This window comes from Prosopis cineraria, unplaced genomic scaffold (genome assembly GCF_029017545.1).
Source record: "Prosopis cineraria cultivar Desert tree isolate PC_DT_omini unplaced genomic scaffold, ASM2901754v1 PC798, whole genome shotgun sequence".
In the NCBI taxonomy this organism is placed as follows: domain Eukaryota; kingdom Viridiplantae; phylum Streptophyta; class Magnoliopsida; order Fabales; family Fabaceae; genus Prosopis; species Prosopis cineraria.
Window position 1 is genome coordinate 21,899 of NW_026556123.1, and position 15,137 is coordinate 37,035.

At 36.1% G+C, this 15,137-nt stretch overlaps 1 protein-coding gene across 2 annotated transcripts; it reads right to left on the reverse strand.

Moving 5' to 3' along the window:
- Positions 1-629: 629 nt before the first annotated feature.
- Positions 630-14,231, reverse strand: LOC129298402 (mediator of RNA polymerase II transcription subunit 23-like). Of its 2 annotated transcripts, none has more exons than XM_054936807.1 (21): positions 13,920-14,231; positions 13,778-13,821; positions 12,921-13,020; positions 11,825-12,799; positions 11,454-11,688; positions 10,611-10,825; positions 10,162-10,369; positions 8,934-9,214; positions 8,593-8,676; positions 7,937-8,031; positions 7,513-7,675; positions 7,138-7,383; positions 6,026-6,187; positions 5,758-5,871; positions 5,538-5,663; positions 4,353-4,501; positions 3,823-4,063; positions 2,674-3,448; positions 2,082-2,263; positions 1,289-1,392; positions 630-1,183 (listed from the first exon to the last, which is right to left on the reverse strand). In XM_054936807.1, the coding sequence occupies exons 1-21, from the start codon at positions 14,016-14,018 to the stop codon at positions 985-987; spliced, it is 4,797 nt and encodes a 1,598-aa protein (XP_054792782.1). In that variant the 5' UTR covers positions 14,019-14,231; the 3' UTR covers positions 630-984. The 2 variants fall into 2 exon arrangements, with proteins under 2 accessions (XP_054792782.1, XP_054792781.1); XM_054936806.1 differs by having other exon boundaries at positions 6,017-6,187.
- Between the last annotated feature and the right edge of the window lie 906 nt (positions 14,232-15,137).

The window sequence follows — 15,137 nt, forward strand, 5'->3', positions numbered from 1 at the left end:
TTTTAAAGAATTAGATAATTTTATCCTTATCTTGAAAAATAAAATAAATCATTAATTATATATCTTTTTTACTATCATTATGATATTAATTATGATATTATTAGGGATAAAACTGAAAAATCATTGTGTTTTTATGAGTTTAACTAAATAATAAACATTTGTTGACATTTGATATTCGATTAAAAATACTTTATATATAGGGATAGAGTGAATACAAGTTTAAAATTTAAATTGAACTTATAATTTAAGATTTAAACTACCATTTAACCCTTAACATTTATTCGAGAAGCAACAATTAGTGCATCACCACTACTCACCAGTGATTTGTTCTTGAAATTCTACCCAAATGTAGTAAATATAAAATAATTAATTCTCATTAAAAAAATACCCATATTTAGAACTCGAACATAACCTCTAATAAAAAAGCACTTATAAACAATAAAAAGAATATGAAATAATTTTGGATCAACTATCCATCATCAGGATACAAAACGGTGAAGTGATCAACGCATATTTTGTGATTTTGATGGCATTTGATTACTAACTGATGCCGCTTGGCGTCGTAATAGGCTCTTTTAAGCTAAGCAAATTTCAGGTTTTTTTTTTTTTTCAAATAGAAGGGAAGTCAATTTCATCTCTTCACTCCCAAAGGGGAAACAAAATAATGTCGATATGATAGGAAAGAAGGAAAAGTAGTTTATTCAAATTCTAATTTTTGAACTTCTATAAGAAAACTATACCATTTCCCTCTCATGCATATGGCTCCCTAATTTGCTGCAATATATACCCACAAAATTCAAGAGAAATAAACAGTACATCTATTTTATATACACCTCTATACTCTGGGTCTCTAATCAAATCTGTAAATCCTCAGCTCTATCCCTGAAGTCGCCACAGAATGCAGCATGAAGAATGTGAAGAAGAATCTAGGCATTTCTCAACCCATTTTTGAACTGTTAAATGTCGCCATGTGCTTGCAGGTACCTAGGCTGGATTCTGGACCGTTGGAACGGGTGCAACATAAATAGAAGAATCTACATCAGGCTTCAGGTGTGAAAGCAGATGCTGAACGTCTGGACGTAGGCTCTCCGACATCCTTCCTATGACAACCAAGACATCTGGTCGAGGTTTGCTGCTAGCCTGCACGGGCCCTCCCTGCCCTTCATAATGGATGACATGATGGCTGAACACGGCGTGGCGTGAATTGTGTTAGTGGAGAGGCAACAGGAAAATCAGAAATTTGTCTCAAGGTACGACATTCCATAGAACAAAATTGAGAAGGACTTACAGAAAGTCAATAATATCTGCTATTTCTGATGCTTCCACAGCAGCTGGTGGCTGGGAGTTTTTTCCAAATACATCCACTAGTAGACTTAACAGTAATGAAAGGGTCTGCGGATGATGTTTTGCAGAAGTTCAGGGGAAAACATTAAGGAATAAATTCTAGTAAACTACAGCAAAGTTCTAATGGATCATCTAAAAAAAGCATAAATTTGAAGCTGCGGGAAACAACCAAACATCTAACATCCTGTATCAAAATCTTAATGATTGTTCCAATAATATTCACACACTGGATAAATGATAGCAAACACATTATACAATCTAACTAATGATTATCTGCAGCAGGAGTTTGTTAGCATTTGCGATTGGAGAAATAAACGCTTTCATGGATTTGTTTTGGCATTAATGTATCAAACACGAGCAGTCACAAGCCACATAGATAACGTGTCCATTAACACATCCATAAGGAAAGCTTTCTTGTGATACTTCTTCCATTCCAAATTATATGATATTTTTGGAAGAGGTTCGGTGTCTTAAAATATAAAAAATTTTGAGAGGATTGAAGTTTCATTAAATAAACTTATTTTAATATTATCCTTTTTCTCTCTATTAAATTTATGTTCATCCCTCTTTTCAATATATTAAATAAATAGTATTTTTGAAAGTTTATATTTTTATTTTGAAAAAATAAGGTTATCAATTATATTTAATGAAATTTATTGGTACATGAAATTTTGTTCAAAAGTTTCTTACTTATAATTTGAGACGAAGGGAGTACTAGAGTCAATAATTTTCTGTACCTTGCTGAAAAGTGCACGAGCATTGGCAAGTTTTGGAAGAAGTGGACCCATTATACGGAATGCTATCCGCAACATTGCAACGGATGTTACTGGCCGAAGTTGCTTGATGATAACATGTGCCCCTTCTAGCCATTCCTGAGGGAGGTTACTAAAGAAAGAGTGAAGAAGGGCAACCACATTCCCTGTATACACACAACAAAACCTTTCAGGCATTTAAAATTACAATTGCCAACTGGAGTTAGAAACTAATATGTCCTTCTAAGCATAAGCCAAGTTGAGAGCAGTTTAATTTTGAAGTAGATGCTTTCTAACAAAACAAATGCAAAAATCTAATTGCCATCTACAAAGTAAAAACTGAGCTTCGAACATAAATTAAAAATTGCATCAAGATCATTTTCATGAATAGCTCAAGATAGTGGGCAAAGACCATGATTGATTTTTACTGATGTTTCAGACACTTTGCATCATAAAACATTAGAGCATGAGTTGCAATATCAATGTGAGGGGCAGACTAGTAATATAGAAGACTACCATTCCAATAATGTCTTGAGCAATGAGTTTTGTAGTAAACAAGTCAACTGCAAAATCATACCAATGGCTGTAGAGGTATTGTCCTGTGCAGCCCAAGTTGGATCTAACAAAGCATAGCCAACAGCAGAGTCTATTTCCCCGAGTGATCTTTTCCCATCCGTAAGCCACCAGTTCTCTTTTATTATACGTGTTGTCTCCATGTAAAGTTGCAAGTGAAATTCAGGAGGTAGCTGAGCCAGAAGGAGACCACAAGCTTGAATAAACAAGCAAGATAGTTGTTGGCATGAATAACCACTTCGTGAGGCAAAGTTAGAGGTATTTATTCCAGAAACTGAAGGAGTTGATCTGCTTGCACCTAAGGAATCTGTACTTCCCCCTGAAGGAGATGTTGGCAATACCGAACCTTGCCCTACACTGTTTGAACCACCATGGAGACCATTACTGGACTGGATCAATGTTGGCTGTATATTTACAATAATTTGAATGAGTGACTGTACTATCTGAGATGCAGAGACAGGGAGGGAGAGGATTTCAATGACAGCAGTCTCAAGAACCAGCTGTGTATATGTGCCAGGATCCTGAATTTGGTAGAAAGCTTTTGGAGCCTCGGAAGCATTTGCAGTCCCAGACTGAGCTACTGCTGGAGGCTTGTTATGTAGAGAGCGTAGTGCATTGTTTGAAGCATCACCAGTTGATCCGGACTTTGAATTGTTATGCAATGGAGGGATAACATTATTCACTATTCCCAACAAGAGAGTTGCAAAATAGTCCAGAGGAGGGCACATGACTGGATTGGAAGAGCTTATTTGCTGTGGGAATGAATCCGACAAAGGAATCTGAAAAAAATACACACCCGTTATATATTTGTAGAATAATGCCACTTTAAATAGTTAATGAAGATTCCGACTGTTAATTAATATTAATATTGTATATATTAAATTCACTGTTCTTTTTCCCATGAAAACATTGTTTGTAGTCTTCTTCCTAGGAGAAAATTTATTGTATAAGTTGACCTCGAGGGAATCTGAAAAAAATACAGACCTGTTATATATTTGTAGAATAATGCCATTTTAAACAGTTAATGAAGATTCCAACTGCTTCCTATGAATGTTTATTGTAATCTTTTTCCTAGGACAAAATTTATTGTATAAATTGACCTTGGGTCTCTTCTATACATACCACTTGAATAGAAAGAATTAAAAAGGGTTACCTTGCCGATATCAAGTATATTGAGTATTCGAACAATGAGCTTTCCAGGAAGATGGCCATAGAAATATGCAAGTATATCCCGAACAAAAGTAAATCTTAGAGGGTAGTAGGCAAGCAATGGAGTATACATGGCCAATACTCTGTCTGCTAGATCCATTGCGTCATTTTCAATGAGTCTGTAAATAATTAAAGGGATGACTGGAAGCAAACGGGCTGCAATATCATCAAAGAACACTGGGTGCCTGGAATGTTATTGTGGAAAGTGTTAGTGCATGCAATGTTCAACGTAGAATCAACACACATGAATTGCATCTCCATTCCCCAGATAAAGATATCCGTTCATTACTTCAACAAAGGATAAGCTTCGAATTCTTTTTAATAAAAAACAGATTCCAACTCCATTTCCCAGATTCAAAAACTAATGGGTTTTTTAAGTTCCATTATCACCAGGGTCTTGATCACTGCCAAATAATTTAGAAGATGCTTGATGTAAGCAAAACACAGAATAGACATTATTTTTACATAACCTACTTGTCTTTCCATGAAAGGTGATTTCCGAGAGCCTTTAGCAGTTCAGCCCGCTGGAATTGTCCAGCGTAAAGCCAATGTTCATGGGGTCCACGAGTCACAATGAATTGTTTCACTCTATGCTGAAGCTCTTGCCTATCAAGAAGACTGATCTGCAGTATTTATTGCTATATTATTACTCCATAAAGAAAGAGGAAAAAGCTCAACAACCATGTCTTCTTGAAAGATTGAAACATCTACAATCAAAAGTTCATTCTTGGTTCGGCAAACAACTCATTGGCCCAATAAATCAGGATAGCATTTCGTAATAATATAATTATTTGTCTAAATTCTTAATGCATTTGCAATTTGGGATTCAAGGCATCCGTTACAATGGTACAAAGGAAGGAAAAAATATTCTCATAAAGGAGAAAACAGAGACACAGGGCAATAAATTTGAAATTAAGTTATGCTCAATTCCCTGCATATCTGACAAGGACATAATGCAGAAAACCAGTGACAAGCCAAAAACAAAAGCTAGCCCTTAAAATATATCGAACGGCTATAAAGTGCCCCTGAAAACGTCAGACTGTCAGTGCAGTACACCAAAGCATAAGGAAAACTGCACTGTTCCACAAGCTTTTGCCATCTTAAAAGAAACCGCTCTGAAGTTGGATACCCAATGCTCACCAACAGTCTCAAACAGCTTATTCTAATTGAAAGCAACCACCAGGAGGCGCACAACAACAACAACTGATGTTTTATCACAATATATGTACACAATATAAGTGTTAGGAGAAAGAGCAGTTTTCTATTACAAATTTACCGAATGTCCTCAGTATTAATTCTATTGAAAGCTTGAATAAACATTCCAAATAGATGACATCTAAAGTAGTTAATCATAAATGAACTCGTCAATAAGGATAAAGCACCTAGTAAGTGAGTGAATAGAATATAAACATAAGATCTAAAAACCACCACAAACAGTCATTTTGGAAGAATAAAATTTGGCTAGCCATAGAACAAAAGGGAAGGATTTAATATCTATCAAGATGCATAAACTGACTACTTCGCAATAAGATAAAGGGACCAACAATTACCAGAAAGTTATCCCTTTTTATTAAAAAAAAAAAAAAAGTGAGAGGCCAAGTTTTTGTGTGCATATAAGTTCATAATCCACAATACAATGGTGAGATAGAATGTGCATACCACAATACGCAAAGCATGGGGATCATCATCACGATCAGTAAGTGCCAAAAGCAAGATATCTAAGGGAAGCAACTCATTTATCCAAACAAAAAAGCCAAGATTTGCACAAGCTTTCAACAGAAGGTCCTAAAGGGAAAAAAAAAAAATTTGTAAGCTCTCTGAAGAATTAACAAGGTGTTGATCTACTGAAGAAAAATACATCCTCTGCAAAGCTAAACACCTGTACGGAATGCCCTTGTTGAACTTCCATTTGAATACGATGAAGCAGAACATCCACCATTGTGTAAATATTAGACGTCACCTCTTCAGGAGAAAATTCCCTAAGGGCACGTGCCTATTCATATATATATATATATATATATGTTGAGAATCATAATCTAGTTTCAGCCCTAATCTGTGTGTGTGTGTGTATGAAGTTTGAGATACATTATGATGCAGTGAAATAATAAGCATTCAGACAGCTGGTAGAAGATGAATACCAGGCTTACACCATTAATGTTTTCTCCATGTCCATGCATTAATGTCCATGCACCAGTACACAAATATTGTCGATGCAAAGGGAAACTGCGACCGAGATAGGTCACAATATAATTAGGATCAGCTGATGCTGTAAGAAGCTGTGTGCACTGGTGTAAAACAGTGGCTTCTACCTGCAAAAGCGCCTTGAATATTAACATACATGTGCCAAAAAAATCAGAACAGAATGCCAATTTCTAAAGTACGTATTAAGTAGGCTCTGTCACATTTAATATTTCCATTCTGTTGCAAAAGAATGTTAGCTATTGTATAGAAACAAAAAAAATAATGGATCCATAGATCAAAATGATCCACCTTTGAACCTGTTCTTTAATGGTAAGAAACCAAAAATTATCTTTAAATTTCTCCAAATATCCAAGATTCCCCAGTCCCTTAACTTTTCAACACGAGATCTTCACAAACGTTTATATTACCTGGCCACCTGCTATCAGCTTCTCAATAATTCATCATTCTTAAGAGCTTATTTAATACTTGTACTATTTTCTCCTTTCAGATGTAAGGATGAAGGGTTTTAAAAAGTCGAACTGACAACAATATACAAATAATCTTGCATTGGCCCCATTAAGGCAATTGTTATTTCCTCAACACCAAAGCTTCAGCCTGCAACTTGTCCGCCACATGTCAAAACTGCAAGACTAACACTACATGACACAAAAGCCTTCAAAATACGACTGCTATGCAATGACAACTTGAGAGTGGGCCTTTGAAAGTAATTTTAATGAAAAACGAATGGCTCAATTTTTCAGAGATCCAAAATCTAGTAGCCCAAGGCTGAAGCTGCAGGACAGCTTATTCATTACCTTGGATATTCCAATTGAGTAACACTTAATTGCACGCATGGAATATTTCCTTTATACATAGGCTCTCCTACCTTCAGCAATTAATTTCAAAAAATGAACATACAGGCTGGAATAAGAATTCAATGGCTTGTGCGTTTCTGTTTTCCTTTTTGTCCCCTCTCTTTTTTTACTTTTTGTTAAACATGTACCAAGCATTCTTTTATCATTATAACAGCCATGCCAGCAGAAATCTGAGCATGATAACACAAACTTGCAAAACAAACCTTCTGCCATTCTTGTATCGAAAGACTCCTTTTATCCATTTGACCACCCAGGGCATCACGCAGAACAGAAGGGAAGTAACGAAGAGTTTTTTCAGACCATGTATGCTGGCTAGTTGCCATTATTTGTTCCAACATGGTTGGGAGATAAAGCAGGTGCTCAGCATCAGCAATCCCTCGGGTCTTAATAAGGATTGCAAGTGTTATTACAGTCACACGATTCAAAGTTTCAGTAAACTCAGTGGGACCCTGTAAATTGTGAAAGGAAAAGCATCAGTCTGCATCAAATGGACATGCTAGAATTTTTTTTTGAAAGATAAAAAAATAACCATAACTGAAGGGGGGAATGAAGTACAGTTTGAGGACCAAAGCAAATACCTTTCCTTCCCTTCTAACAAAGAAAAAATCTCTCAATGAGAAAATAAGATTCAGGCACAGATTTTCAGCTAATCTGAAAACTCGATGATCTCCTCGTTTCGCTTTTAGGGCAGAAATTATCTTTGTAACATCATACATCAAGGCTTTGCTTTTTCCTTGATACCTATACAGATAAGAAAAGGACATAACTTGGGCTAATGTTCAATTCCAAGCAAAATGAAGAGCATGCTGCTGTTCAAGTTTATTTCAGGAAGCCAGAGACAGATTTTGGAGCACCAACAAGATGGCAAAAGATTATATTTTGAATGTGTTTATCAAAATAAAAGGGGCAAAAAGAAACAAAAGAAAGAATCAATAAAAAGCCAAGCTATCTTTATGCTGGTCAGGAGGAAAATTTTATATTATGGGACATAGTAATAATCACCTGTAAAGTGGAAGCAACCGATAGTTCAATATCTCAAGTACCAAAAGCGTCACTCCAGGTTTGCTCAACAAAGAAGGATTTCTTTGCACTAAATGCTGAAATAAATAACATTTTAAACAGATAGTATCTTAATACTGGCAAGTAAGTTAGCAAATGAAGATTAAATAACATGAATAGTAGGAATATCTACAATGTCTTAACCAGTGAAAACTAGACTAAAATAGATTGTAAGCTTTATGATACCATAAGAAGCATAAGCATAGTCAATGGTTGACAAAAAGAATCAGATGGAAAGACAACATCAAACTCTAATTATAGTTCTTCTGATAGACTTCAATAGTTGTCTTGCAATTCACCGAAGGAAAAGAATAATGACACCTTAAAATGAGTCGCAAAATAAGGTATGCATCTTCATATGACTATCTTCCATACAATACGCACACACAGGGTCAAATGATGCCAGATAATTTTCACATAAAAATTGGAATTCTGTCACAGTACTACACTTAGTATTCAATTTCAGCTTCCAATCAAAGATAGAAAAGCAAAAGTAGTTTCTACTGAACACACCATTGCGGCATGAAGATAGCACTTCTCTATTTACATAATATGAAATGAATTACAAAAGACGCAATCTTTGAGGGCAAAGCAATTACATTGAAATGTGAGCGAAATAGTGAATGGGGTGCAATGAGCAACAATCTAGTATACGTCTCAACCATTGCAATGCTGGGTACAACCTGCATAAAAATAAGAAAGGTAAATATCTCAAGATAATGATTTCTCTGAACCACAAGAACTAGGTTAAAGTTTTCCATTTCTATCTCACCAAAGTCATTCCCACGAGAAAAAAATCATTGCTCAGAAAACTATAACTTGTCTATGATATTATGAAAACAATTACACACCAGTTAACACTTATGAGGTACAATAACCATGCTAATAAATGAATCTAAACACAAGACAGAGAGACAGAGAGAGAGAGAGAGTTAAGAACCTGCCCGGAAAAAATGTTTTCTTCCATTTGATAAGATAGCTTCACGCATAAGTTCATTGCAAAACCAGACAATAATGATATAGGCAGCGGGCTCACTTCCTGTGTAGCCACTAATCTCTCTGGTGACTGTAGATTTGGTCCTGTAATCATCTCAACAACTCCAGCAGAAGTTAACCAATGCATTGCTGTTTCACAAGCAGGTTGTGCCATTGTGTAAGACACAACCCAAAACATCCCTATTGAGCGTTCATCCATGTTCATATAATCCATCATGCGATCCCCTGAAAAATCATGGATGCTTGGCAATATGTACTTACCCTTTAATCCCATATGAAGTTAAAGAAGACATACAAAGCAAGCAGCTATATAAGGAAATAAAAGAACAGACATTTGCTCAATTGGGCTCGTTGATTCCCATATAAATCAAAAAGAGAGTCCTGGAAGAACTCAATCAGCTAGTTTCATCTGAATTGACATGCAGTGTGCATTTGACGGTGATAATATAATGGTCCATAGAAGTAACAGGCTAACAAAGTGATAATGATATTGGTGAAGTCAGTTACTCAAGATCAGGCTGCAGCTCTTTCATGCAATTACTTGACAACACAATATGCATTAGAAGAAAGGCAATATATATATATATATGTGTGAGAAAAAATAAAGGAAAAATAAAGCCACACTTTAACAAGTAATCAAACACCAATTTGTTACACAGGGCAACCTCACATTGATAAATATGTTGGGCCTAGAGTAGAGTGGCCCAACCAAAGTTAGTTAAATAAATAAGAGAGGAAGCAAAGGAAAGCTGAAGCTGAGCCAGGGCCCCTAGTTTGGGGGCAAATCTGAACATGCAGAGAGGAATGAGACGGGCAAAAGAGACTAACTATTGGAGGAGAATAATAGAGGCCCAAGAGGAAGGAAAGAGAGCGGTTAAGCAAGTTATGAGTGGAATGGTCTAGCCTCTCAAAAAGCTGAAGTGACCTGCCATTCAGTTGGGTCTTTTTCCTTGATTTCATACACTGAGTTCAAGCATTACCACAAGGATTTTGACTAATAATAATACAAGAAAGTACAGAGTTCCAACAAGGTATAATGATTGTTAAATTCCACTGCATGAGATAGAAGAACTTGCAGAGCAAAACAGACCTTGTTGACCATCATCCAATAACGAAACATCACATCTTGATTTCACAATTTTACTGACAATAAAATCCATGTTTTAACGTACCTTTGCTTGCTTGTTTCCACCATTCATCTATTTGCTTTCCCTTTTGAAGCTGCTCATTGTTTAGATAGTCTCTGGTTGATGTATTCAATGACCAAATACGTAAATTTTGGCAGCTGCTAACAAAATCAAGCAATATACTTTGTGGGTTATTAGGATCAGAGTTCCGCTCTTCTCTATGAAATGAAAGAATCTTTCTGGTAGTCTCCACCTGTAAGCAATGCCATGGTCATATGACATCAACTTCAGTATTAATCCTTACCCAAAGAAACTTTACTAAATTGAAGCCAGACTAGAAAGTCAGGAAATGAAAAATATCCATTTATTCATAAGATTGTTGATTGAAAGCCCTCCACAGACAACAGAATTTGTCGATAGAATACAAGTGGAAAAAACGAACACATCTCAATGAAGGTCAGAGAAGGTAAAGAAACTAATATTTATTTTACTACCTTTCTAGCATCTGAATTCAAAGCATTCATAACCAGTTCAACTCGAATTATTTGTGCAAGAAGCCAAGTCACATGGTTTGTCTTTAGAAGGTTGTCGTCCTCTGCAAGGCGTGAAACCAGCTTGTCCACAAACTCAACAAAATCAATGCACCCACTTTTCATGAAAAAATAGAAAATGTCGGAGAAGACAAGCCAGTCCTGCCAGCAATTTACTTCTGCAAGAATGCCAATATTTAGCCAGTGTTAGCTTTTCAAGATGACACCGAAAGCAGTTTCAGGAATCAATTCTTTTTCCACATTAAACGAAGCATAGCCAACTAGCCACAAACAGTAAAGACGACCTGAACCAAAAACAATCATATTTCCTTAAAAGTGTTAATAAATAATCATATTTCTCTGAAAAACTCCCAGCCTTTATGTCTTGAACAGAAAAGAAGAGGGTAATTAACCTACTACTGAAATAAAAAAAACGTCTTCTATTAACCAGTCTGTTTCCAACATTCCACTAAAAATTGAAAATATCTTCCCATACATCAGTAGCGTTAAAAATACTAATCCCAAACTAAACCAACAAGCCTAGACTAACAAAAAAATTACTCTAACTAGCCCAGCCTACGGCAAGTGCTGCTCAGATAACATAATTTGTCCACTCTTCAAATACTCATGTAAACTTCCAAAACCATACAGCCAGACTCTGTTGTGAAAAATTATCCTCCAATGCCACTAGAACCCTCAAAGAACTGACCATGAAGACCAGAAATCAACAAAAGATTTCCCACAGTTGCACATTATTTGGATAATCACATTAAGCTGATGCATGTAAAACAGAGAAATTGTCATTGCCTGAATTTGTCAATTTCAACAGTTCAACAATTCTATCAATTGTTGCCTCACAGATCATTTCTGAAGAAAACACAGCACCAGGAGTAGGCCCTTGAGAGGAAGGCCTAAAGCAAGGAACTACTAGTAGCACACGTCTCCACCAATCAGGTGATGGGGTAGTACGAAGAGCATGCCTTATACAACGTAGAGCTCTCTCCCAGTCCAAACTTCCCTTCTGGATAGAAGTTGCAAGATCCTGCAGACAGCAAAAAAGATTAATTTACCAAAGTAGGACAAGCTATGATCAAAAGTAAATAGGTTAAGTATACATTGCTAAATTACAAGTAACTAGACTACATTTTCATACTAAGAGTTCCTTGAAAAGTCATCACCTCTCCATGCAACGGTTCCCCAAGTACACTCAAATATGTGATTGGCGCAAGTCTCATGCCTGCTTCGCCTGAAATATGAGGAGTCTGAGTAAGAATTCGAGGAGTGCCAAATGTTGGGCAATGAAGATGTTGGTCTAGCATTTGCATGTGCATAGCCATCATATCTCGTCTCCTGTGAATCTCCAAAATAAGTGTAAACAAGGCTTCATCGTCAGGTATGTTCTCTATAAATTGCAAACCACTACGAAGTAATTCATAAAAGGGAACTCGGCATTTTCCGTCATCAACTAAAAGCCAGATCACATCCAAACAACTGTGTAACCAAGCAATTAAAGCTTTGTCAGGTCTCCATGCTTTTACTATGTCAGGTTCATCAACTCCCTGGTGCCTTTGGTCCCAATTTACCAGCCAATTTAGCATGTGATGGAAGATTTCAGCATGAGTCACTGGTTTCAAATCAAACTCAAGACCAATCAAAATAATTTTGCAGCATAGTTGACGAAGGCTACTGATATCATTATTACGAATGGATGGAATGCCTCTTGCTTTAGATTGTTGTCCAGTGCATAAAATATCAGAAGATTTGACAGGAGATAGAGCTGCACAACTTGATGGTTCAATGGTTGATTGAGGAGGGGAGCCAATAGGGTGAACAGAAGGTAATGGAGATGCAGGATTTGAAGACTGAAAATTAGACACGTTGGTCATTGTGCTTGAAGGTGGTAACATGCCTGGCTGCAATATGCTTGAAGAGGAAACAGCTGACACTGCTTGACTACCCTGGCCAGCAGGCAAATCCGCTGAAGAAACTGAAGAGAGAAGGGGTGGTAAAAAAGTATCCCAGTTAATGTATCTAATGCCACATAAGCTCCGTAAAGCAAATAGAAGAAATTCTGCTCTTGGTGCATGACTACTGCACTGGACAACCAGAGGTAAGAGAATAGCTTCAGTTACAGAACGTAACTGATCTTGTTCCTGAAATGAAACAGAGCATTAACAAAATAAAGTGTCACGTGCTATTTTCAATAAAGCTGCGAGCAAAACAGAAACAACATCAGGAGATTCATTGCACAACACAGTGTGATATCAAACTCACAGGAAACTGGCTCTGAAGCTGCTCAAAATCTAGAAGGAATTGTTCATTTGGTGGGGGAAGCTCTCTGTTAAGAGCAAGCACACGCTTTTGTGTTTTGTTCCTGAAAGTAATTTTAATATGGTACGAGTAAGACATCAATAGATACAAGAAGCAACAACAGTGGGAATTTCTTGGTTAATGCATGCTTGAAAAACCAGAGCAAGGCAATCAATCACATTAGGAGTCTGGATGAAGCAAAATAAACACCAAATGGCAACAAAAAATATCACTGAGAATGAAAATAGAGGCCATAAATTTTATAAATCTCGTGAATTTATACATGCCAAGAGAGGTTAACTAAGTTGGATAGATTAACGAATTATTCTTCGGACTCTGATTTAGAAAATGTTTTGTGAAATAAACAAGAATGAGCGCCTCAGAAATTGAACGTTGGCGCGAATACCAGCTCGGTTATTGAAAGAAAGGAGCTGAAGAAGAAATAGATTTATATCAGTTATCGAACTGCCGCGGGAAGAGCAAAAAGGCAGTGCCCGCACAAAATACAGAATTGAAACCAACAAGAGCAGAGTGATAGCGTGCAATGACATTGGTGACATGTGAAATGTAGCGACACAGTTAAGGGTGATTTGACATTTAGCAAGGAGTGCCCAAAAAAGGATCATTAAGACAAGCAGATTATTACACAAGCTCCAAACTGAATTTGTTTAGTAACACTTATTTCGTTCCACGTACTGCAACTAAAGCCTGATCAACAACAAACACCGGAAAGCTGACTATGAAAAAAATCCAGAGAACTAAAACCTCGGAATACCCCAAAATCAAAGTAAGACTTCTAGTATATCAATAGCTACACTTACGGCGGCTCTCGGATTGTATCATCGGGTTTCTGGCGGCTGTTTCTCTACAAAACATAAAACGAAAGATGGGATTTTTACCAGAACGAGTGAAAGCTGGGAATAAGAGATGTAAAAGAAGAGTGGAAAGGAGGGAGCTGCTTACTCCTAAGTAAAGGCTGAATAGATCAAGAATGGCGGTTCGGGCAGGGTGTAACTGATAAGCCCCCGAGGCTGTTGCTGGTGATCTTTGAGTTTGATCCATTTCTTTGTTTTCATTCAACTTTCTGCCTCACCCATCAACCATGCCTTGAGCTTGCAGTTGAACTTTAGCTTTTGTTCGATAACCACGAAACGATATTTTTTGGCTGTGCAAAACGGAGGAACGGGAAAGGAGAAATTTCCAATCTCCAAGCCTCAACCCTGTACGGTGCCACCGTTTTGCCAGATACCATCCCTTTCCCTTTAACAACACACCCCGTTCTCCATTGCTGACGAATAGTACTTATATAATTTCTTCTAATATTTTCAGCACATATAATTTTAATAAAATTAAATTAAATGACGTTTGTTTATGTACTTATAATAGTGGTTTCAGTTTTATAAAGATGGAAAATACTGAGAAAAATCGATAATTATATTATATTATATATATATAAAGTTATTTCTCTTTCCTTTCTCTTCCCTTCTTTAAAATCTTTCACGGAAAAAAACAAGAAAGACGTAACATTATCATTCATAACCATAATAATACGTTCGTTTTTTTTGTATGGTGCATTATACTCACATTTAGTAAATAAGATTAAAACTCTCGTAAATATGTCTTGAAGATGATAGTTCGACGTGTATGCGTGAGTTTACTCACCTGGCCGTACGAGAATAATGGCAATAAATAATAAATAAAAAAAAGTTATTTTGGTTTAGGCAAGCTTTCTTCCTGAAAAATAAAAATGACCCCAAAATATGCAGTTCCCCTCCAAGCACATGCTAGTAAATGTATATAATTATTTTTTTCATTTAAAAATATAAAATATTTTTTTAAGAGTTAAATGTTTAAAAAGATAAGGTATTTTTAATTTTTTGAGGTGTAATTATTGTATTTTTTTAAAAGCACTCCTATTGATAAATGATTTTATATTTATTATAGGGTGTTTAATAAAGATAAATATAAAAAAATAAGATCAATTTAAAAGTAAGTAATTATTTTATTAAAAAGTAAGATTAATTAAAAATATTTTACACTTTTGTCACGAAGGTTTGAATTGTCTTGTAAAATTTAATTTAAATTACCAGCTTTTCAATTATATTATATATAATAATGTTAAATTAATAGCGTGCGTTTGTTGAATTTCCCATGAAAGTGTCGAGCGCAGATCCGCAGTCC

Coding starts and splice junctions, on each gene's coding strand:
- LOC129298402 (XM_054936806.1), bottom strand. CDS start 14,018: ATGGATCAAACTCAAAGATCACCAGCAACAGCCTCGGGGGCTTATCAG. Junction 5,664..5,757: donor AACAAGGGCATTCCGTACAG/GTGTTTAGCTTT, acceptor TTTTCCCTTTAG/GACCTTCTGTTGAAAGCTTG. Junction 1,393..2,081: donor CTCGTGCACTTTTCAGCAAG/GTACAGAAAATT, acceptor CATCATCCGCAG/ACCCTTTCATTACTGTTAAG.